Source organism: Maylandia zebra, linkage group LG8 (genome assembly GCF_041146795.1).
Source record: "Maylandia zebra isolate NMK-2024a linkage group LG8, Mzebra_GT3a, whole genome shotgun sequence".
NCBI lineage: Eukaryota > Metazoa > Chordata > Actinopteri > Cichliformes > Cichlidae > Maylandia > Maylandia zebra.
The window spans coordinates 18721763-18744084 of record NC_135174.1 but is presented as its reverse complement, the minus strand read 5'-3'; the positions used below and the strand labels follow the sequence as shown (position 1 = coordinate 18744084).

At 42.3% G+C, this 22322-nt stretch overlaps 1 protein-coding gene across 25 annotated transcripts in view; it reads left to right on the top strand.

Moving 5' to 3' along the window:
* Positions 1-22322, top strand: part of tcf7l2 (transcription factor 7 like 2) — a 107612-nt gene that overhangs the window by 12587 nt on the left and 72703 nt on the right. For 5 of the 25 annotated variants that reach the window (XM_076887541.1, XM_076887538.1, XM_004561312.5 and 2 more), the window contains exons 1-3: positions 7434-8141; positions 8342-8408; positions 8609-8733. In XM_076887541.1, the coding sequence (XP_076743656.1) occupies positions 7953-8141; positions 8342-8408; positions 8609-8733 (381 nt within the window). In that variant the 5' untranslated portion in view covers positions 7434-7952. Of the gene's footprint in view, positions 1-7431; positions 8142-8341; positions 8409-8608; positions 8734-22322 lie in introns of those variants that run through there. The other 20 variants (XM_076887542.1, XM_076887543.1, XM_076887546.1 and 17 more) reach the window with 7 other exon arrangements.

Here is a 22322-nt window from a genome sequence, read left to right as displayed (position 1 = left end):
AGCATCCTCCTGAAATGCGCCAACAACACTGAGAGTGACATCCTCCCCTCTGGCCCTTAACCCTCTCTGGTCACTATGGTAGCGCGTAAATATTTCTTTCAAAATAAGACGCACAACTACAACACGAGAAAAGACCCAGGGAAACCGAGTTAACGATAAAAACCCTGAAAACCATAAATTTCACACCCGTGGCTCAACTCTCACGGCCCGGTACCAAGTGACTCACGAACCGGTACTGGTCCGTGGCCTGGGGTTTGGGGACCGCTGATCTAAATTATAATTATAAATTTTATAAATTATAATTATTGTGTCAAGGTTAAATGGCTAAACAAAATAACATCTGTCTGAAAGTGATCAGGTACAAGGACTGGACTAAAATGAGTGAAAAGCAGCCAATGTCCAAAGAAAAAGTTTGAAAAACTTTAAGAAAGCCTGGAGATCTATGGAGAAAGTCTGGCTCCTTATATGTAAGATATTGTATTAAAAAAAAACTAATGGGTGATTCATGACTTTTGTACAGTACTGTATGTGTAATCTATATTAAGATATTTTTTGACAGCGTGGTAGTGCAGTGGGTAGCGCTGCCACCTCAAATTAAGACTGTTTCTTGATTTGAACCTGCTGGACAGCTGGGGGGCTCTCTGTGTGGCTGCATGGTTTTTCCTCAGGCGCTCCGGTTTCCTCAGGTGTAACCTGTCTCCGACGGCTGGGATAGGATCCAGCTGCCCTACGACTCTAGCTGGATAAGCAGTTAAAAAAATGGATGGATAAATGAGACTTTAGTGCCATTTTATGAAAGTTTACTTTACAAAATATACATGACAACAATAATTTCTAGAGACAAACACAATATATGGTAATGATCAGTTTATTAAGTCAAAATATTAACATTATAATATGGAAAACCACTGAAAACTTTGCATAATGAGTGCTTTTACTTTAATTGCTTGTGATTTTTAATACAGGATTAAAAAAATTGTTTGACATTATGCTACTTAGTAATGACCTAAATACTTAATGCAGTTGTCTGGCTTATGTCCTTAGGAACAGGCACACATAATATAAGGCTCTAAAGTGTTATTTAGGTGTATAAGATTTAAATTAAAAGAATGAGTCTTATAAGTTAGACTATTACTGAAGTCAAGATAAAGAGAAGATCAAATCTTTTATTTGCCATTTGCACACATACACTGGGTCTGGGAACACAGGAACTCGGAGTCAAATAAATACAGATGTATATATACACAAGTATAAAACAAAGGACACACTGAGGTAAAGTAAGGTGTTTTATTTAACAGATAAAGATACGAAAAACAACATGTCAAGTAGTTTCAGGTAAGAATCTGGAGGAATGAGATGTAAAATGTGTGTTCCAGTGTTAGATAGGGCACAAAGGAGTCCAGTGTAATTACATAGAGACTAGTTAAAATGGTAATGGTTTGTACAAAAGCTTCCCACCCTCTACTTATATTACTCACAGTTTTAAACAGTCTAATAAAGACTGGATTTTAGCGCATATATTTTACAAAGCGAATGCAACCTCAAGTAAACAAAAGGGGTTTGTATACACGACAAACAGATTTTGGCTCAGACCTACATGATATTCTTGCGGTTCTCTTGTTTTGTGTGTGTAGATACCGAGAGCAATATGTGACCACCAAGATATGAGCCTTCGCATCAGCTATAACCTGCTCACAACTTAACCTTGGATGATGTTTAGCTTTCTTTTGACTTGTATTGCACAAAGAACGCAGACTGATGTCTCATTAAGCGGCTCATCTTCCACTCTGTTAATGAAAACATAGCCAAATGAACACGCCACGGCTCTGATTTATACCGAGAGGCGACTCATTTCACACAAGGTCACGTCTCCATTGTCTCGCTCGTTAATAACGGCGCACGTTAAAGATGCAATGGGTTCTCTGTACTCAAGCTTTTTCCAAGAATTTATAGCATTGAAAGAAAACCCGTCGCTTCTTCATAACTCTGCAAATGAGCAGTAATGTCAAGTTCAAATGGGCGCTCTTTATGTTTGAAATAACATCTCAAATTCCTCTCTGTGGGTTGGTTTACTGCAAAGACGTTTAGATAATGTGCTACCAAAACTTTGTCTTCAATGAGCATAAGTCCCTTGCATATCTTAAAAATAGCATGCATACACAAGACAACAAAAGTTTGCTGAAAACTCGCACGCAGTCACACAAAGGCACCTGTTTCCATCATTTACATAACCCCCAAAAAAGGTCAACTTGCCCTTACTGTGATTTTAATTAACGTCCCATTGTCAGGAACATGAAGAAGGCACAGTTCCCTCTTTTTCCTCCTCTTACAATAAGGCCCTCTGCTTCCTGTTTGAGGAAGCACCTTCTATGAGACTCTCCCTCTCTTAACCAAGAATCAGAAAGAGTTTCTCCTCATTAAAAGCGCAGAGATGTCAACGGTCCTGCTTACAATACCATTAAAGAAGAGGGAGTCCTGGTGTTCTTCAGAGGGATAAAGCAGGACTCAGCAGGGAGATACTTTCTCCACATTTGTCCTCTTTTACTTTTTCTTTAGTGGTGAAAAACATGAAGGTCACAGGTTAAATTTGTTGTCTGACTTTTGCTTTAGCAGCTCGCCAGCTGACAAGGTGAACACCTCAAATTCATCAGGATTTTGCCGCCTGAGTGCTTATGTGCATCGTTGCAGGGAGGGCCGTGGTTTTAAGAAGAATGCCAGTGGGCTTTACCCATCTGTGATTCCTTTATGCAGGCTGTCAGTGATTTCTGTGTGACAAAGGCTACTACATGTTTGCTTTGCATTACATATAAACTGAATTCACAGAAGATCCATTAGGAAACACATGAATGACATGAGTCACCTGAATCAGCCTATAAACATCTTCTTCGGCTACCTAAAGCCAGTCTGAAAATATTACTTAACCACCAACCGATTGGCTCAAACACCACTGACCTTTAAGCAACATTTACCAGCCAGCAGCGGCTTGGCTTGCTCCTCTCTGCAAGATGCTGCTCTGATGGACAGGTGAACAGTGTGTGCGTGTGCATGTGCGTGTGCATGTGTGCAGCACAGTACATAAGTTAGCTCGTCTAACAGGTGGATTCCATGTTTAAAGAGTTCAGGCCCTGCCTCGGACCTTGATTAATGGCTATCTCGTCCATTTCTGAAAATCGCTCGGCTGTTTGTTTTGAAGGCGACAGGAGACAGCTCACGTAGCTGGCCTAATATAGTTCCCATGATGCTGGCTGCGCGGATGAGTTCTGGAGACGCTCAGCTCCTGCTTGAGTCCGGTTCCTCCAGTAATATGAAGAGCAGTGTGCCTACATTCAGCACACACGTCCAGTCTGTTAGCTTGCAAACAGACTGGACGTCTGTTTGCAAGCTAACTCCTCGTCCAATTTTTTTTTCTTGGCAAAAATAAAAATGAAACTTTTTTACATCCTCAGGTTTGACCTGTTCTGATAATTGAGTCACAAACTTTTAACCTAATGAGACGCTCGCCGAGCTGTTTCTTTTATTACTCTCGTGGGGGTAATATTGATTTGGATGAGTGCAGAGTCACAGGCAAATTCATTATGCTATTATTCTTATTCTGTGCTGTCATCACTGAGATTTGTAATGTGGGTTATAAACACAGACAGAAATTGAATGCATTAAAAAACAAAACAAAACATTGTGCTTTTTATACTAATATGTTCCTGCAAAACACGTCCCTCAGACATCAGTGACCTTCAGTGAGCAGACGCACTGGATTTCTTCTTTCTACATTGATAACAGGTCCTCTCTGTGAAAAAGACATAACCCTCAGCCCTTAAAGCTTTGGTCAATATAACTCTCTGAGCGTTTTCCTTCTTAAATTAATTTCTGAAGGATTTATGAATGGAATTCCTGTATACAAAGCTTTTTTTTTTCTCTCAAATAAATTGTCCTATTGTGTCAAATGATTACAGTGCTGAGGGGCAAGGGAGCAGAGAAACTCCTTTTGTACATTTACAATAAGAGTGAAAATAAATATATAAATGTATATATCGACTGTATATACATTGTGCACATGAAATGACTTCATTTTCAAGAAAGCGGCTCTTTCCTCATCATTTGCCACGTTTTGATGTATAGAATATAAACCCCCCAATCCATCCAGTGAGTAATTAAAAGACACAGAAATGCTTAGACAACAGCCATGCACTCAATCTGGCGAGCATAATGAGAGGAAGAGTGTTCAAGAAAGCGGGCTCAACCATTTGCACACAAATGCAAGCGCAAACTAGATATTTGTTGTGTGATTTGGCTTTTAGCCTAAAATAATATACAGCATTAGACATGGTTTTCATAATCAGGTAAAACAGACATCTATTTCTCCATCCTGTCCATTCTTTAAAAAGAAAAAAAAACCCCCAATGAGGACTATTAGTATAGATGTAATTACGGCTAACTGCAGTATTATCCCGGTGATAGAATTCATGTGAGCCAAATGCCAAAAAAAATGCTCCGCAGCATCTTTCTCAACAATAGAGGGAATTTGCAAATGCACATGAAGTTAAATGTTAAGTCTGGCTTATTAACAAGTAAACAAACCTCGTCGCAGGAATAAATAAGTTACCATAAAACAGCCTGCTTTTTTGTGCAGGAAAAAAAGGAGGAAAATGTCCAGCGTTAATATGTTAATCAGCAACGAGAGACCTTTTAGTGGCAACGCAGATGCATGATGGGAAATTAACCGTTTGACAACGCAGAGCATGTTCGCTGCATGTTGCTCGAAAGCAGGCGACTATTTGCTGTGATGTCTGAGGATTCGAGGACTCTGAATCTTTTTAACCCTCCTCCTGTTGTGTTTTTAAGACTGGGAACAGCTGTAGACAAACTTTATTTAGCCGCGTACATGTGAACACAAAACCTATGGGATATTTTTGTCTGTGCAGGCTGTACATAAACCAGTACAGCCTAAACACATGTCAGTTTTTACTTGTGCAGCTTCTATTTGCTTTACACAAACATGAAGCATATGTGCAGGGTGGTGGTGGGGATTGAGAAGAATTATGAGATTATAGTAAACAGTAACTCCTCTTCATGAAAGCTCTTTTCACCAAAGACTGTTTGGACTGGGTAGGCCATTTAATTATTCAAGCCACTATTTGAAAGCAAAGGAGCAAATTAAAAGCAAAATGTGGACTACTACGTAAAAAGCTTCTTGTGTGTGTGTTGCAAATATTGCTGCATGCGTGTATATTTCAAAGCAATGTCGTGTTTTGTTCCTGTAAAGCAAAAGCAAAATGATCAAAGCATGCATTATATACTTTTAATTTGACATTTAATTATATTAAATGTGTGTGAGGGAACATTAGTGTGATTAAATCTGGGCCAAGTTTCATTTCCAAAAGTGCCAGTTCAAAAAAAAAAAGAAAAGAAAAAAGGTCAGAGTGCGATCATGTGATCAGGCGCAGGTGATGCTTCTGACTTCCTCCACGCGCTCAGCCAAAGGAGGATGAGGCAGTCTGCGTCTGCACTGAACGACAGCCACAAGGATGCAGAGGTGAAGATGCCGGTAACAAAATAAATAACAGCGACAGACACTGAGTGTGCTCCCGCTCCATCATTCAAGGCAGCGGCGGCAGCAGCATAGCCTATCATTATGATATTAAAGGGTCCTGTAGATTAGAATCACCAGGGCGGCATCAGAGGCAGGTGTCCCCACGGCATGCATGATAACATGCTGCCAGCCCCCAGTAAACTCTCAGGTACCTGCTGAGGCAATCCGGGGAGAGGCCAGCTTGGATCTCCTCTGCTTTGGTCTGGTCTGTGTGGGCTCGGGTTTGGAGGGCCCCGAGCGGCAGGGTGCCTCTTCTTCTTCCACCGGCTGCCTAAACACAGACACACTGGATGAGAACCACAGACGGCAATGCCTTCCCCTTTTCCTCCTCGCCCCCTAACACTGCTGGCTGGGCTGCAGCCAGCTAACACAATCACAGCTTTCACCGCATCCAGATAAGGCACATCAGTGATCACCGAGCGGAATCGTCTGCTTTCATGGTGCTGCCTGGTCTAGGTGAGTCAGGCAGGCAGATTCACAGCACAGTGGTGCTACGCTGTGCACATAATTCCCCATCAGTTCTGTTTGACAACACTGCTGAGAGCAGATACAGAGGAATTAGCGTCATAATATTTGTTTTTATGCGTCTTAGAGCGTGATGACATGAAACAATATTTTTTTAATCAGCAATTCTGTGGCTTGTTTTTTTTTTTTGATCTCACACTCTTTTATTTTTGCCTGAAAGGAGCCATGTTGCAACAGAGTGTAAGTGTCACCTGGATGTATGATGCAGCTCTGTTTCTTGCAGCTATATTTAAATTTTTTTGTGCATGTGTGTGTGTGTTTGTGTGATTACTCCATCAAATATTGGCTGTAAGAGAAAATGCATTTCCTGCCTGATGAGGTTCACCTCCCCCTCCTACTCATTTACCGATATGCATATATATAGATATATATATGTATATCTATATATTTATATATAATATATAATATAATATAATTTCTTTTGTTATTTAACGCATACCCTTAATGAATCAATTTTATTTTGAGAAAACTGGTAAACATTTTTCTCTTTTTTAAAAAACATTTTTTATAATAATTTTATGCAATGGCTTTTAGATGATAAAATCTATAAAATCTAAAAAAAAATATGTATATCGTCAAATTATAAGCAGTTCTCTCAACTTTCTTCCTAATATATGCATATGTGTAGTCTGCAGTATCATATAGCTGTCTGTGGTTGATTTTCTGCTAAATAAAACGCAGAATTGGAGCATCTAAATCTGCATCAGTTGTTTGTGTCCAGCCTGGGTGCTAAAAGAGAAGAGAGAGAGAGAGAAAAATAAATAAATATATGTAGTCAGTCTGTGCTGCCAGTGAGGAATTCAGGTTAGTCCCAAAGGACATCACACCTGTCAAGAAAGCAGGATGCAATAACACCCTCCATCCCAAAAAATAGATCTGAGGAAACATTATCTAATATGATGAAAAATAGATCTAAGGACCTGACAAAGCAGATAAAGTAGGAAAACAAGGTCGGAGTAATAGCTTTTATTCTGCCTTGATGGGCCTCTAGTAGTTAGTATGCAAACTAAGGACAGATCCAAAAGTAGGTTAGAGAATCTGAATGTGAAAGGATAGGATTGGAGGGGATAAAAAAATAAAACTTTAATTTCAGCTATGATCTTAACTTTATTTGGCCCTAGTGTGGCAGACTGGTCGGGAACAGAGGAGTCAAACTGGTTGCAAACAGCCTGAGGAAGTACCCTCTTTTCATTTTTTTATTTTCATTTTTTCTTCCTCCCCCCTCTGGGAGACCGCCCATATGTGCGTTTAATCCACATTTGCAAGCAACTCCTATCTTCCTCCTATTTTACCATCACTGTCCTGCTCCCAAACTGCCTTTTTCCTCCTCACATGCTTTTTTCACCGCAGTCGTCCGCCGGCTTCCTCCAGCCTCCATCTCTCACTATCTCTCCCCTCCCTCCCTCTCTCTCTCTCCTTTTTTTTCCTCCTATTTATGAAAACGTCACTTCAAGTCCCTCCCTGTTTGAATCTCATTAGTTTCTTGTGTGTTTCTCCCTGTCAATAATCCTGAATCCAGACTCTCTCTATTTCCATCCCTCTCTATCTGTCAATCAGCGCCGCCTTTGAACTGAAAACCACTCCGACCAACTTCAACTCACTCAATCCGAGCGGCTCGGCTCCTTCTCCGGCTTCCTTTTTCTGCCAAGATTCCCTTCTTTTTTAGTTTTGTACCAACCGCCAGAGCTTTGGAAAACGCCAATACAGACCCCAAACTTAAACTCGGACTTTTCTAGATCACCGAGATCAAGGTTTTTTTTAAAAACTTTTTTTTTGGTTTTTTTGTGCCCCCTTGTCTCTTAAAAAAAAAGAAAAGAGAAAAGATTTTTGCTCGGGAAAAATGCCGCAGCTCAACGGCGGTGGAGGGGACGATCTGGGCGCAAACGATGAAATGATTTCCTTCAAAGACGAAGGGGAGCAGGAAGAGAAAATTTCGGAGAACTCCTCGGCAGAAAGGGATTTAGCAGATGTCAAATCTTCTCTTGTAAACGAGTCGGAAACAAATCAGAACAGCTCGTCGGATTCAGAGGTGAGTTCAGTCTGTTTCTTCGCATGTTAGAGAAAAAAAAATCGGGGATCGATCGTCCCCCCGGCGCTGTTTTTAAGTTTAGGGGCCTACATTTACTAACACTGTAACAGCGGGTGGACTTGGAAAGAAAGTTAACTATCGCCCTTCACCGTCCGCTGTGCTAACTTTAACGCAATCCTTGTGTTTCATTGCATTTCAAGGCGGAAAGACGGCCTGCGCCTAGATCTGAAACTTTCAGAGACAAAACAAGGGAAAGTTTAGAGGAGGGTGAGTTTCTGCTTTATTGTTCACTCTTGTTTTTTATTTTATTTCTACCTACAACATGACATTATATGTGCCTGTGCCTCCGCCTTTTATTATGCAATTGCAATTTTTTTGCAAAAAAAAAAAAAAGTTCTCAAGGCCACTTTATAAAAAAAAGTTTTCTTCTCTCCCACAACCCCCTCTTCCCCCCCTCGCCATGTTAGCTGCGAAAAGGCAAGATGGAGGGCTGTTCAAGAGCCCACCGTACCCGGGCTATCCATTTATAATGATCCCCGATCTCACAAGCCCCTACCTTCCCAATGGATCACTTTCTCCAACAGCACGCACAGTAAGTTCATTTATTTACAGCTTGTATGTGCACACACACTCGTCACACACACACACACACACACACACACACTGACTCCCCGGGTTAGGCGCCGAGGCAAAGGCAGACGCGGAGTGTTGTCACCCTGAAGTGCAGCCGATAAAAATGCAGAGCCAAGTTTTGCAAACTCCCCGTGAAGTGTACAGTACAATGGCATGCATGCGTGCATGCGTGCCCGCACGCGGCTCCCAGCCCGTTTGCCCTGGTCAGAAGCTAGCATGCTAACAGTGCTAAAGAGCTGCAAGTGGGTTAAAATAAAAGGAGAAAAGGAAAAACAGAAATAAGTAGGTTATTGTTATATGTCAGCTTTACGTGCACGGCATTTTTACCAATATTTTTAGCAACTTTTAAATCAAATGCACAAGCCCCTGTGAAAATTTTATTCTCCTTGTTATAATTTAATAATGATTATGACATTATTATTGTTGTTATTATCATTATTACTACTAAGGGTCTGCGTATTCTCCAGGCTTACAAGTGCATGTTTTTACTCTCCTGAATAATGCAGTTGGCTTGTGTTTGCATGGCCTCATCAAAAATGCCCTTTTTTCTAAATGCAACACCATGCATGAGCATTCAGGCCTTTATATAGCAGCTTTTCTGACACACTGTAAGCAGGGGAAAGCAGTGTAAAACCACACAAATAAAATCAATATGCAAATTGGGTTGGGTTTTTTTTTGCAGAGTGATTTGCATGTGTCAAAACCTGTAAAGACACTATGTAAAAGATGCATGCGTGATAGCTTTCCCCCCTGAAACATCAAGCAGTGCATTTTTTTCTTTTTAATTTAATTTTTTACTTTTTCTAATTATTCTTTCAAATGCGTGTGTATATATATATACATATACAGACATATATATATATATTTCTATATGTTTGAATGTATGGTGTGATTTACTGATAGGAATTGTGTGAGACTGTGTTGTTTTGCATCTGCACTGCCTTTGCTCCCAGCGAGGAATCCATGGCAAACATGTGCCATGCAGTAAACCCATATTTATAAATAAATTCATGTTATTTATTTAAACACAATCAGCCATGCTGTAATTATGCCCACTTACTCATTTGCTCAGCACCTCGCCGGTCCCACTGGGCGATGGCAATCCTTAAGCAGCATAATTTTCTCAACCATGGGTGTTTTTTTTTTTTTTTTCCTTTTTCTTTGCCCCCCTATTTTAAACGGTTGCAATTACAAGTCTGCGCTTTAGGACCTGTCATCTCATTTTACAAGGTTAAGGCAAAGACCAGGCATTAGGAAATGTGACCCTCCAACACCCCCCCGCCGCCACCACCACCACCACCTCAGCTCTGCCTAACGAAACTGATATTTGTTACCTCTTTTTTTTTTTTGTGTTCTCCGCACACCTTGGAAATCAACGCACATCTGACACACAATGCCTTCTTTTGTGTTTGACACAAATTCTGCTTTTGAGTTCAACATGATCACCCATGGTTTCACATGAAATATTTCTTTTGCTGCTTACACAGGTTCTCTCTTTGCGTGCGTGCTTCTTTTGCACATAGGAGAACATTTTGCCATTCATTCTCTCTTAGTCAGCCAGCCTTTTTAACGCTGCTGGCTGGTATGTGGAATTAGTCACTCATTATTCTCATCAGCACTGACACAAACACACATTCACAACAACACGCATGATTTGAAGTGAAGCACTTCCTTGTTTCGATGGCAGAGTTTTGTAGTTTGCTGTCACACACTACTGTGTGTGGAGCGCTCGTTTCCTTGTGCTTATGCAGCAGTTAGAAAAGCAGTAAACTGTGTGGTATGGCTGGAGGATGCTGCGGCGAGACCGTATTGACCTTTGCCCTCTTAATGATGCCCTTGAAATACTATTCTCGGACATAATTGAGGAAAGGAAAGATTTTTAATTTTTTTTTTAAAATATATGCTCCCAGATTTATTTATTTATTTTTTTATCTGTTGTTTTCCTCTCTGTGCCGCTTTCCCTTATTTAAGGAAAAGTCATTACAAAATCTAAAAGAAGGAGGTGATCGTTTGCAGATGATTAGGAAACCTTTATTACAGCTTAACCTACTGATGCACCTGGATGTGGTTTTTGACTTATGGTGGTCTTCCTACTGTACTGCCTCGGCCCCCTCTTGTCTGCAGCGCGCTGTGTGTCCAGCCATTAGCGCTTTGAAGTCAGCGGTCGCTGTAATATAAATCTATTAGACTTAAAGCTGGCATAAATAATTCACCTGGACATTGATTAGCTGTCTTGCTCCCTAACATGTCATGTAAGGCACTGAATATGACTGCTAGTATCATTAGAATGAGACTTTCTCCTTCATGGCATGAAAGGCTTTGATTCTCGCTGCTTTTACCTTCGCCTTTTCTTTTTCTCCACTCGGTTTTGGTGATGCTGCGATGCTGGTTTTTCCTTTTGCCTCTTTAAAAATTATATAAATGAATACAATTGATTGGAAGTCTTACAGGCTAAATTCTGATGGGTTTAAATGTTTCCCATCAGCTGGCGGTGATTCTGATCTCCCTGGACGTCTTAACTTGCTTCACTTATTTAGTGTTTGCATGACTTAAGGAGGGGAAAAAAAGATTTCTTGCATGTGGCTATTACGATAGTTTGTCTGACCTCTGGGAGTCATAACCAGTGAAAATTTGTTTTTCCTACCACCTAAGCCCAAGGAGGCTCACAATTTAGTATCATTTAGCAATTTGACATGACGCTGTGCCCGGGCTTTAAAAGCCTTCCTGCCCTCGTCTCCTCCTCTCCTTTCCCTGCCGTCTCCCTCCTCCCTAAACCTCACACAAAGGCCTACTGGATCACTCGGTGCAGGTTGAATTGCAGAAGTGGCCTGGCTAGTTCACCCTGGGTTTTCTATCTCCTTTCCCCCTGTTCCCTTTGCTCTCTTCCTTTCTTCCTCACTACCTTTTGTTTCCTGCCAATGCTAACACTAGGCTTTTTAAAAAAAGGTGGCGGGTTAACTCCCGGTGCTGTGGGCTAATATCTACACCTCAACAGGTCTGTGGATGCAGAGGCTGAGGGAGGGAGAATGGGATCTGGGCGGCCAGCTCCCCTGCATCGGGGCTGCTGGGCCGTAAATCCACTGGCTTTATTTACTGCCTCGCGGACTTATGAATGTTAAGATATTTGACGCCACCCCTGGCCCCATAATTCTCCAGGCCTGGAGACTTTTGGCGGAGGTTTTGAGTTTCGACGTATAATTACGAGCAGTTTAAAAAAGAACGAGAAAGTGCACGGGGTGGGGAGCAAAACGGGGGATGAAGACACAACACTGTGCATCCAATACTGTGTTTAGAGTGGGAAGGGAGGAAAATAAGAAAGACTCTCCGAGAACCCGTGATGATTCTACTACAGGGCGGTGAAAAGGCTTTGTGTGGTTGAAACAATAGTTTTCTCCCCTTTTTTTCCTCTTTTGTTTCATTCGTCTAGTCACGCCAGGACTGCTCATGTTGCTGCACATTCACCTATTTTTTTAATAAAAAAACATAAATCTACTTTGATACGGGGGCCGACTCGGTCTTTTGTCTTTTTTTATTTTATTTTTAAGGAAGAAATAATGGAGGATTTTCTGGTGAGATTATTATAATCAACACGCATAAGTGCACACCACCTCCTTTGTGCTCACGTGCACACATTGCTGTGGCCTGTTATCTGTTATAAATGACACAGACAGTATCTTTCCTAAACATGGCAGCAGCATAAGCATAACAATGGTATATCATATGGATTATGTGTGTTCGGCTGTTGTAAAATGGATTTTATTTTTTTGTGGCCGTGACAAGGGGGGAAGATAGTTTAATGCGGATTTAAGGGATAGGGCCCACACCTTATCAAATTGGCTTTACATGTTAATAGGGCCTAATTGGTGTCCGTGGGGGGTTTGGTGGCACGACGTGGCCGCATTTTGTGCCTCAAGCTGCAGAATGCACTCCGAATTTAGTTGGAAGGTTGCGCTCCTTTTGTCTTGCAAATCACTTTTGTTTACAAAGTATGGCGGAAGCGGCTCCCGCTCACTCTCTCACTCACTCTCCCCCATCTCTCTCTTCCTCTTCTGCATCTACTCCCTCTTTTCCTCTCACTCGCTCTCCGCTGCTTCTCTCATCCTAGGCAAGGAGAGGGGGAAAAGGAAAAAAAGGTCCTTATTTTTCTTCGACTCAATAAACACTCATAAAAAAAAAAGTACAATCTGCTTTGGATTTGAGGAGTTAAGTTAGAGAAAAGGGGGAGGCGGGGGTGGCTGGGAAGCAAAGTTTGGCACCATTAAACTAAAATTGGGGTCTGCTAGACATTAGCGGTGCACAGCACATTCTCAGAGCTTAATTAGTCCGAACTGTAATTGTTCATGGTCTGCCAATAGGAGTAATGCTCAGAAAAAGTGGAGTTGCACTAAATCGGCCCGGGGTTTTTAAAACAATAAATCACTCGCATATTTGTGCCGTGATTCAAATGGAGGCTCGACCTCTCCCATCTCGACATGTGGTAAATTGTAAAGTCAATGAATCGCAGATGTAGGGGTGGGGTGGGGGGATTGGTGATGGTGCTGAGGACTCAGAAAGAGAGCGAGAGAGAGGGAGTACAGTAAGGTTTTGTTAGTGCCTGGTGAATGAATGGAAAAGATTTGTGCAGTAAATATTTACCTTTTTATATATAAAATATAAAAAAAAAATTCTCCCTGCTAGCGGGGCTTAATTGTCTAATGCTGATGATGTTGGCAGGCTGAGCCGTGTGAGAGCTTACGCGCTCGTCGATCTGTCACTCCGCTTGAAACACCACAGAGGCAGGAGGAAAAAAAAAATCAGTCAGTTTGTGGGGTGTGTTTCTAATCAGATTTTAAACTAGTGCGAAGGGAGTAGTGGTTCCCTGGTGGCAGTGTGAGCTGGGTTTGGGTGTAGCAGCTGCAGTAAAGTCTGGTTTGGAGCTGAACCTTTTTTTTTTTTTAAATTAAATCATCGACTTTATTGCTTTTAATGTAATAACAGCTAATCTGAGGCCTAATTTTGCCTTCGATGTGACATTATGCCTGTTAATCATTATCAATCTGGATATATATATGTATATGTTTATTTTTGCTTTTTATTCTTAAAAGTGAATTAATCCATTTATCCTAGTTTCCGTCAGTGAGCCACCAACACTCTGCTTTTCTGTGTCTGAGCAAAGAAAAAAAAAGGCATTAGTTAAGCAGCTGTGCACTGGGGTCCCTCTTACCCCAGCCCCCTGGTGTAACCCCCTTCCTCTCCCAGTTTACCCCCACCCATCCAGCCCCACCTCTTTCTCCAGTGCATTTCTATAGAGCTGAACACAAAGATACTACTGTACATCTGGAATGAAACTTGTGTCATCTGTTTAAATATATGCTAGCTCCACTCTTGGCCCACAGGGATTAGGGCTCCCTCAAACATGGAAATTAAATTATTGTGTGTGTGTGTCCATGTAGCCACACTTAAAATCTCTTATCTGTGTATGTTACCTTATTTTAGCTCAATGTACCCCGGTGAACAGCTCATCTTGCACATCCACAGCATTGTGGGCAAGTTCATGCTTAATATCAAAAGCAGTGTGGAGATATATGCTTGAGAAGCCAATATTTTCCCATTTTACTTCTTCCTCTTACAAAAATATTTGCACTGTTGGAATATGTTACCAACAATATACGCCAAGTTCCTTTAAAAAAAAAAAAAAAAAAGCAAAGAAAAACAAAAAACCTTTACTGTCTCTTTATGGATTTTAAATTACTGAAGAGCAGCAGGGTACAAATGCAGGTGTTCCTAGGATGGAATGAACTTCTGAACTTATATGGAAGTGGCGATAAGATAATTAAAAGTGGTTGCTGGAAATTTTCTTAGCAGTGTTACTTTGCTGCATCCAGCAAAAGAAGATAAGGTTAAATGACTATTGATCGCATCTTTTTAGATATGAAGGTTATGGGTAGGGCTAGGATTAGCTGCTTTCAAGAGATGATTACCTAGAATTGGTATTTTTATTTTTTTCTATTTTTTAAAAGCGTCGTAATTACAAAAAAACATTGGAAATGTCACTTTTTAACAAGGCGGTGGATGCTGTGTATGTGCATCCAAGAAGGAAGCCACAGATTGTTTGTCATATTCCTTTTCCTCTAAGTTCATTCATAATGGGACCAGAGTGCTCCAGTAGTCAAATGAGTTCACCAGTAGCTGAGTGGGAGGGGAGGGAGGGGCTCAGAGAAAAGCGGGAAATGTGTGTTAGGCCTCTGTCTGTGTGTGTGTGAGTGAATTGGGACGGTGGGGGGGCCTGGGGGTCGACCGCACAAAAGCTGTCTGAATAGAGCGCATAATTGCTGTTAATGCCAGGGCAATGAGAGCAGCGACAGTTCCTGGCTAGATGTCCAAACAATAGTGCCCCTCGGCTTCACATTTATCTTCCCGTTTGGAGGAATGAAAAAAAAAAGGGGGGGGAAAGAGAGGAACACAGATTGGAACAGGAGAGTTTCAGTTTTCATTCACGCCTGACGAACAGGCATGTGTTCATGTGCGTGGTTCGCGTCTCTGAATAAACCCCCCTCCCGCCCCGCCGCCCTATCTCTCGGCCCAACCTCCACTCCACGTTTTCCCTTCGTGCTTCCCATTCTCGTCGTCATCAGAAAATATTTGCCTTAAAAGCTCTGGGTGAGAAGGCCGCCGTGACGCTGGGAGGAATTCTGGTTGCTGTCGACCTTCTGTTTGGATTGCGGCATGTGTTTGGGAGGGGTCAAAGTGCACTGGCTCTGACATGCTTTTCGTTGACGAACGAGCTTCCCCTCTCACCCCCTTTTTCTTTCTGATGGGGAGTGCTTGAGTATCCATTGGAGGTTGTTTTTTTTTTTTTCCGTAATTCCAGCTTGTGTGTGTGTGAATGCAGGGAGGAGGTGCCAAACTGCCATCACAGCTCCTAATGATCACGTTGGGCTAGATAATGACTAGCCGTGCCAGTGTGCAGTGAACACCTGTGGTACACCAGCCTTTTATGGATGTGGTACAATGTCCTGGAATGTACCACAGAAGAAGAATTTCATTCATTCATTCCAGTATCTGTTTTAAAAATACTTTCCTCACTTTTTCCTCACAAAAGTGGTGGCAGTGTGATTTAAATATTCACATCTAGATATTAAACATTAATTATACAAAAGTCTTTGTCCGGTGTTCATCCAGCCACGCGCAATATATTATGCAGATGGTTGTTTTTCTACCCAGTTTGTATCTGCAGCCTTAATGTAGTCAAGGGAATTTCAGTATGCAGATAATCTGTTCAAAATGGCTCAGATGGGAAGGAGGCACTTGTGTGTGCTAAACACATAATAGAGGAGTTTAAGGTGATAAAAGTCCAGTCAATGTATTTTTAATCTACTAATTAAACTTTTAATTGTAGCGGGATAAGCTCCAAGGAGCGTGTGTTCGTGTGATTATGTGTGTGTGTGTGTTTTGGAAGCGAAGCCGGTCCGCTAATGAGGTGATCGTCTGCTTTTTTTGTCATCAGGAGGTGGTGGATTCATAACTCCTCGCAAAAGGTGAGGGAGGGTTTAAAAGTGTGAGCGAAATAAATGCATTTACTAATCTGCGGATTATGGCGGGATTTGTGTAAAAAAAAAAAAATGTTGGCAAGATTATTTTAAAATGCACAAGGCTAATAAAATGTAACCTCCATACCCTGCGATGTGGTGCAACTTTAGAGTCTTTTTCTTTTTTTTCTTTTTTTTTAGCTAGTTGATGAAGCAATTCCAGTGGAAAACAGATTAAGAGTAAATTCCCATGTTAACTCTTTAACCAGCTGTTAGAAACCTATTTACACACAATAATAATACGCCTCTTTTAAAGAGACAGCTGTTGGCTTGTGTACAGCACTAGATAACATTTCATGAGAACAGCTTGTCACATCCACACACGGCCTGCACATGGGCACTGAATTGCCAGTCATTGTGCAGGTGATGATATTTGGAAGTGCATATATATATATATATATATATAAATACATATAAACTTCTGCTTTTGACCAATTTTTAAATAATAAGATGGATTTTTAATTTTTATATGGCATAGCATATTTTTTCCCCATTATTTTCTTAATGGCTTCAGTTTTAAAAAAATAAATCCCCCCTCCCATCCCTTCCCTGGCATTCTCAGTATTATGTATTCATCCGGGCTCCAGTGAGAGGCCAGTGTGTCACCAGTGTTCAGGGTCAATTCCAAAAGTGCACAAATTGACTGGTGGAAGTGAATTGTCAATTGTCTTTCTCCCTCGAGGGGTCAGAGTGAATGGAGAGGCTTGTTTGGACAACTGTCCCGAGGTGAGATGTGTGGCCCTCTCTGTCCAGCCAGAGGGGATGGACTGATGAACGGACAAGAGAGCGGGGAAACGATTGAACAGCAGATAGGCAAGACGACGCTGTGGAGGTAGAAAACAATGCAGTCTCGTCCCCCTGAAATCACAGTTTTGATTGAGCGGATTTGGTTGGCAACTCTTGATGGTATCCAGTGGAGGCACTGACACAATAGGGAAGTAATTATCACAGTCTTCCTATAATAAAACCAACACTGAATGACGCCTGGTCTCTGTGTTAAATATTAAATCTATTCCCATAACTTAAATGTACATAGTTCTGCACGGATACTGAAAATCAGGTTATTCCAAAAGTTTATTTTTTAATTTTGATCCCAGTAAAACTCAACTAAAGTCCACAATTCATTGATGGATCAACACGTAAGGCAAGATATGTCTCTAACTATTTGGATAGTCATATGTATGACTTTTGCATGCTCTACTGTGTGGGTTAAATTGTTCCGCTAAAGCGGATCTTTACTGTGCGATTATTTCGAGAACTATTCATTTTATTCTTAGATGGAACCTAGTTTTAGTTTACTGTCCATTGGCATGCAAACCAAAGGTTCATTTTATAGATTAACTTTGAACCTGAAACCACCAGTTCAGCCATAATGAAAGTTGAGATTAGAGGCAGGCATTACTAAGCAGGTTTGGCCTTTGTGTCATGTGATGCACGTCACAGTGTACTTTAGAACCAGGAGGTGTTTTATCTTCACTTTACTGCCTCCTCTATCTTTATTGGCAGCCACACTTTGCATATTTCGTGTACCAATAAAGATAAATTTCCTGCTTTATCATTACAGATGGCGTCAAATGGTTAAGGTCTGGCTCGGCGATGTTATTATTTTAGCTCTCAGGGTGGTCAGCTAGGACTACAGCATTCAGCAGCATGGGGAGCATTTCTGGAAGATGCAACCTGTTTTGCATGTTGTATAAAAGCCCTTTGTCTGTTGTGGATGACCCTTGCTGTTGTAAGGCCTGTATCTGTCTCTGCTCAGGCAGGCAGGCAGGCCTGCAGTGAGGATGCAGCAGCTGGCCTGGGCCCAGGCACAGGAATGCTGTGTGTGCTGTTTAAACACTGGCTTGTCTCAGTGCAGGCCTAGAGGACTGGAGGGAAGGAAGTTGCAGCATGTTTACATAGCTGAATTGTCCGTTGCCCCCCCCCCCCCCCCCCCCCCCCCAATGGCTGATACACTTCTGTTCAAACATCCACAAGTGTGGAGATGACCCCCGTTGATGCCGGTGTTCACAGCTCTGCCTTAACACTTACTTCTTTCTCTCTGAATGTGTGTGTGTGTGTGAACACTGAACACTCATAGCCAGTACTTTCTTCCCTGCTGTGGGTGTTTGCTGTTTTAACCTGGAGGCTTGGATAATAGATAAAAAGTGTTATAAGGGAGCATTTATCACACTGAGAATGGCAACAAGAAGAGATATTCAGACAGATGAAGCGATAGAGGGGAACCTCATTGCTTCAACCAAGGTCCTATCCAAGCAGGGAGCCAGCCATTGACATACGGTGGAATTGTCATCTAATTGTTGTTTGAATTACCTGTTATGATCCAATGACAAATCTCTCACACTCTTGCCATCAGAGCGGAAAATGCATCCGGGGATTGGCATGATCTTTGTGAGTGTGTAAACCTGGCTTCAACAAGATGGATAAATGCAATTACTGGACAGACCTGGAGAGGAGAAAATCCATTTAAAGCCCGTAAAGCTAAGCAGGGGCCGTGCTTAATTCATTTGGCCAATTTACGGGTGATGTACGAGTGTCAGGGCACATTAGTCAGGCGGGGGGAGAGGTGAGTGTATGCTGGCTCAATGGGTTGGGTGTATTTTCTTTCTTTTTTGGGGAGGGGGGGCTTTTTGGTAGCAGAGTCTCCTTGAGACCGGGTTCCATGCTTTCCTCCAGACAAAGCCAGTGGAGCCTGGACATGGAAATGACAAAAAGATGCACTGAGTGGGAGGGAAGCGGGATTGCTTTGCAAATGAGGTGGGGAAATGTTGCTTTGGTCTGCTGGGCAGCAGAGTGAGTACCGGCATGCTTTGCCATACCAAGAGCTCAATCAGGTGCTGTCAGCAACCCTCGCGTCCTACAAGTTAAACGACTGATTTTTATATAGAAGTGTAAACGCTTGTGACCAGTGTTGTTGCCTAGTTTCTGTTTTTTTTTTTAGTTTATTAATAGTGCCTTTGCAAACACTTTCGCAAACACTTTAATTTTAGTTAAAGATAATGAAGGAAGAGCAGACTAAAGCGTTAGAGGGCTCTGTTCATTTTGATCCCTGCTGACTTTGAAACTCTCTCTCAACTCTTTACTTTCAAAATGAGTTATAATTACATTGTTTATCTAGACTGCAACCGGTTCACCTGAGAAATCTTTGCTTTTGGCCTGTGCAGTGTTTGCCACAGCCGCTGGCAGTCTCATCCGTGTTACTGTTATTATTTTATCCTGGAGGCACTTTAGTCTCCCAGTGCTTACATTTTTATTTCGTCTGTGCTTCTTGCGCCGCGTAGACCGACTTCTGTTTATCAACTCTTCCAGTGCATTGACATTAGACGTCTTTACTCTGCTTAGTCTGTTACGCAGCCATTGTCTTGGTGGAGCAAAACCACTCAACGGTTACACAAGCTGAGTGGTATGCAAAAACAGTGGTTAGAGCCTCGCCGGGCGGGTGAGAGGCGTTGAGGGAAGCTTTGGTTTACGGCTTCAAGCCGCAGCCTGAATCAGGGCAGGGTTAGCTATCAGACAGAGAGACATGTGAGGCTAAGACCTCACTCACTATGATGCAGATGCTTTTTAAGTGGTTGGGATCACACTTAAGTGCCTCTTGGGTTAGTAGATTTGGATTGCCAGAGTGTATGTGTGTGCACTCGGTGTCAGGGAAAGTGTGCGTTAGCATATGTCACCTGACTGCCAGGCAGCCGGCCTCGGGAAACCAGAGTTAGTGTGAATGCCGGGGCTTGTCAAAGACAGGTGCCACTACTGCGGCCCATGCCTGCCACACAGCAGCTGGGAAAAGACTGCAAGGCCCACGGTCAAGTGTGGGCCATTGGGAGATCGCATCAGGCTAGAATTCCAGATCAGTGGGGGGTGAAATGGGCATGCCTCCCTGCAGTACTGTGGCTTCAAGGGTGATGTATGCATGGTGCATAGGCTTCTCTGTTCACTTTCTGCAGCCAACACTGTTTAAAGTAATTAAATAATTTGTAGGTCAACTTTCCACTTCCTTCAAACATGTCTGTTGCATTGCTCTTGATGATAATCTAACACCGAAAGACATGCAGTGGGTATTTGGGGTATAAATTTTGAGTTGCACATACTGGCTACCATCATGTCCCCTGCTCCTCAGCCCCTTCTGTAAATGTCTCTCGACTTCCTATAGCAATGTGAGGATTGGTGTAGTGTTGTGGCTCAGTGGTGCAGCTTCTTTCCCGAGCACGGCAACTGGAAGCCTCCCCCCGTCATCTCGGGGTATCGTGGGGTTGTGGATGTGCCTGGGAGTCATCACTGTAAGTCCTCTGAGCCTTCTGGGGGAAGTTTCACGGACCCTTTCTTCTCATTTTCTGCACTTGCTTTTGGGATGACTTTGAGTCCTGAAAACTCAAAATCCTGTGCTGTAAATATGCAGATGTAGTCATCGTTTTTCCCTGATCCGCCTGCTCGCTTCTTCCCAGATGCCTGCCTCCCCCGTCCTCATGGGAGAACAACTGCTGGTTGCCATCTATAGGCCAGTGGAATTCCTCACCCTGACTCAAGAATAATAATATAAAAAAAACGTGGAAGTTTTCTATATGCTCCTGCAGATCATTTTACAGCAGTGCCTCTCAACACAACTGTTCCTAGTTAGTGGAAACTTCCAGACTTATTACAGTCACCAACAGGGCAAATTTCTTCACTACCAGTGCTTGTACGTTTAATGCTACATGGCTTGGGGTGACGTTATTTAAGCCAATGAGCCAGTCTGTCCTTGTATGATATGTTAAATTTAGAATTAAATGCTCAGCTGTAAATTATGTAGTCTCCTGGCATGAGACAAATAGTTTTGGTTTAATCTGACACCCACAGGCGTAAGCGGGAGTTACCCCAACTAGGCTGGAGAATTTATGATCATGCCGGCCAGAAGCCATACCTTTTTTGGCCCAGAACCAAAGTTTGGCAACCGAGTTTACATCAGTGGTTGCCATTGCACATTCAGAAATGATCTCAGTGAAAGCATTTTATGCATGACATTAATGAGGCCAGTCAGCACAGTTAATTTGCTGTTATTTAGCTCTGCGGTCGTGTTAAATCATAAACAGGCCGAGAGAGGCCTCACTGCTAACAGTAAGTGTTGAATAAGGGGTAAAACTCGACCTGAACTTGAGGGGAATCTTGATTCTTGGCTAGGTAGCTCAGTTATCGGAGCTTCCTGGCCAGAAATTGAGATTCTGCGGTTTCAGACGCTGGGAAAGTTAACCTCTAATTGTTCGCAGAAGCTATTGGCAGGAGGAGCTAAGTGATGATGAGTGAGGCATCGACGGGGAACACGGGTTGGATGCTGAGATGAGACAGCTCACACTTGCCGGTCAGGGGTTTTGTTTTTTTTTCATTAGGAAAGAACTTGAGCCCAATGGGATTCTCCCCAATGACAAAATGGTAGTCCTAAAGGGGGAAAGAAATGAAGAAAACCCAGCTCTTTCTTTCTTGGCTCTGTTTTAAGAGACAGACACTTTGTTCACGTTTTAAATTGGCCTTGTCATGCGGTTTCCTCCACTGGGCTGCTGGGAGCTGACTGTTTCCACATAGGCCAATGTTCTGTACCAGTTTTGGTTTCGAGAAAAATAAGCGTCTGTTTTTTGTGGCACTGATCGCTGTCGTATTAAACTTGGGTTTTTTGTTGCTTTTTCCCCTCCCCAAAAGCTAACACAGCCGTGCTTGTATTCTTCACGCCTTATATATTTTTTTTAGTATTATTATTATTATCTCAGTTGCAGTTGCTTAACAAGAGGCACATCAGCCTCTGTCCTAACACGGCCACGACCCTGTAACCTCACCCCCGACCCCTCTTCCCGCTTGTACTACAAATCTACTTTTTGTAGTGTTTTTCTGCGTGCCACATTTTCGCAAATAACATCAGTAATCATTCAATTGGGCATAAAGTAATTGAGAGGCGGCCTGCTTGCCATCTGTCTGGTGAGATTACTACTTTCTGTGTAATTAAACGTGTGACCTT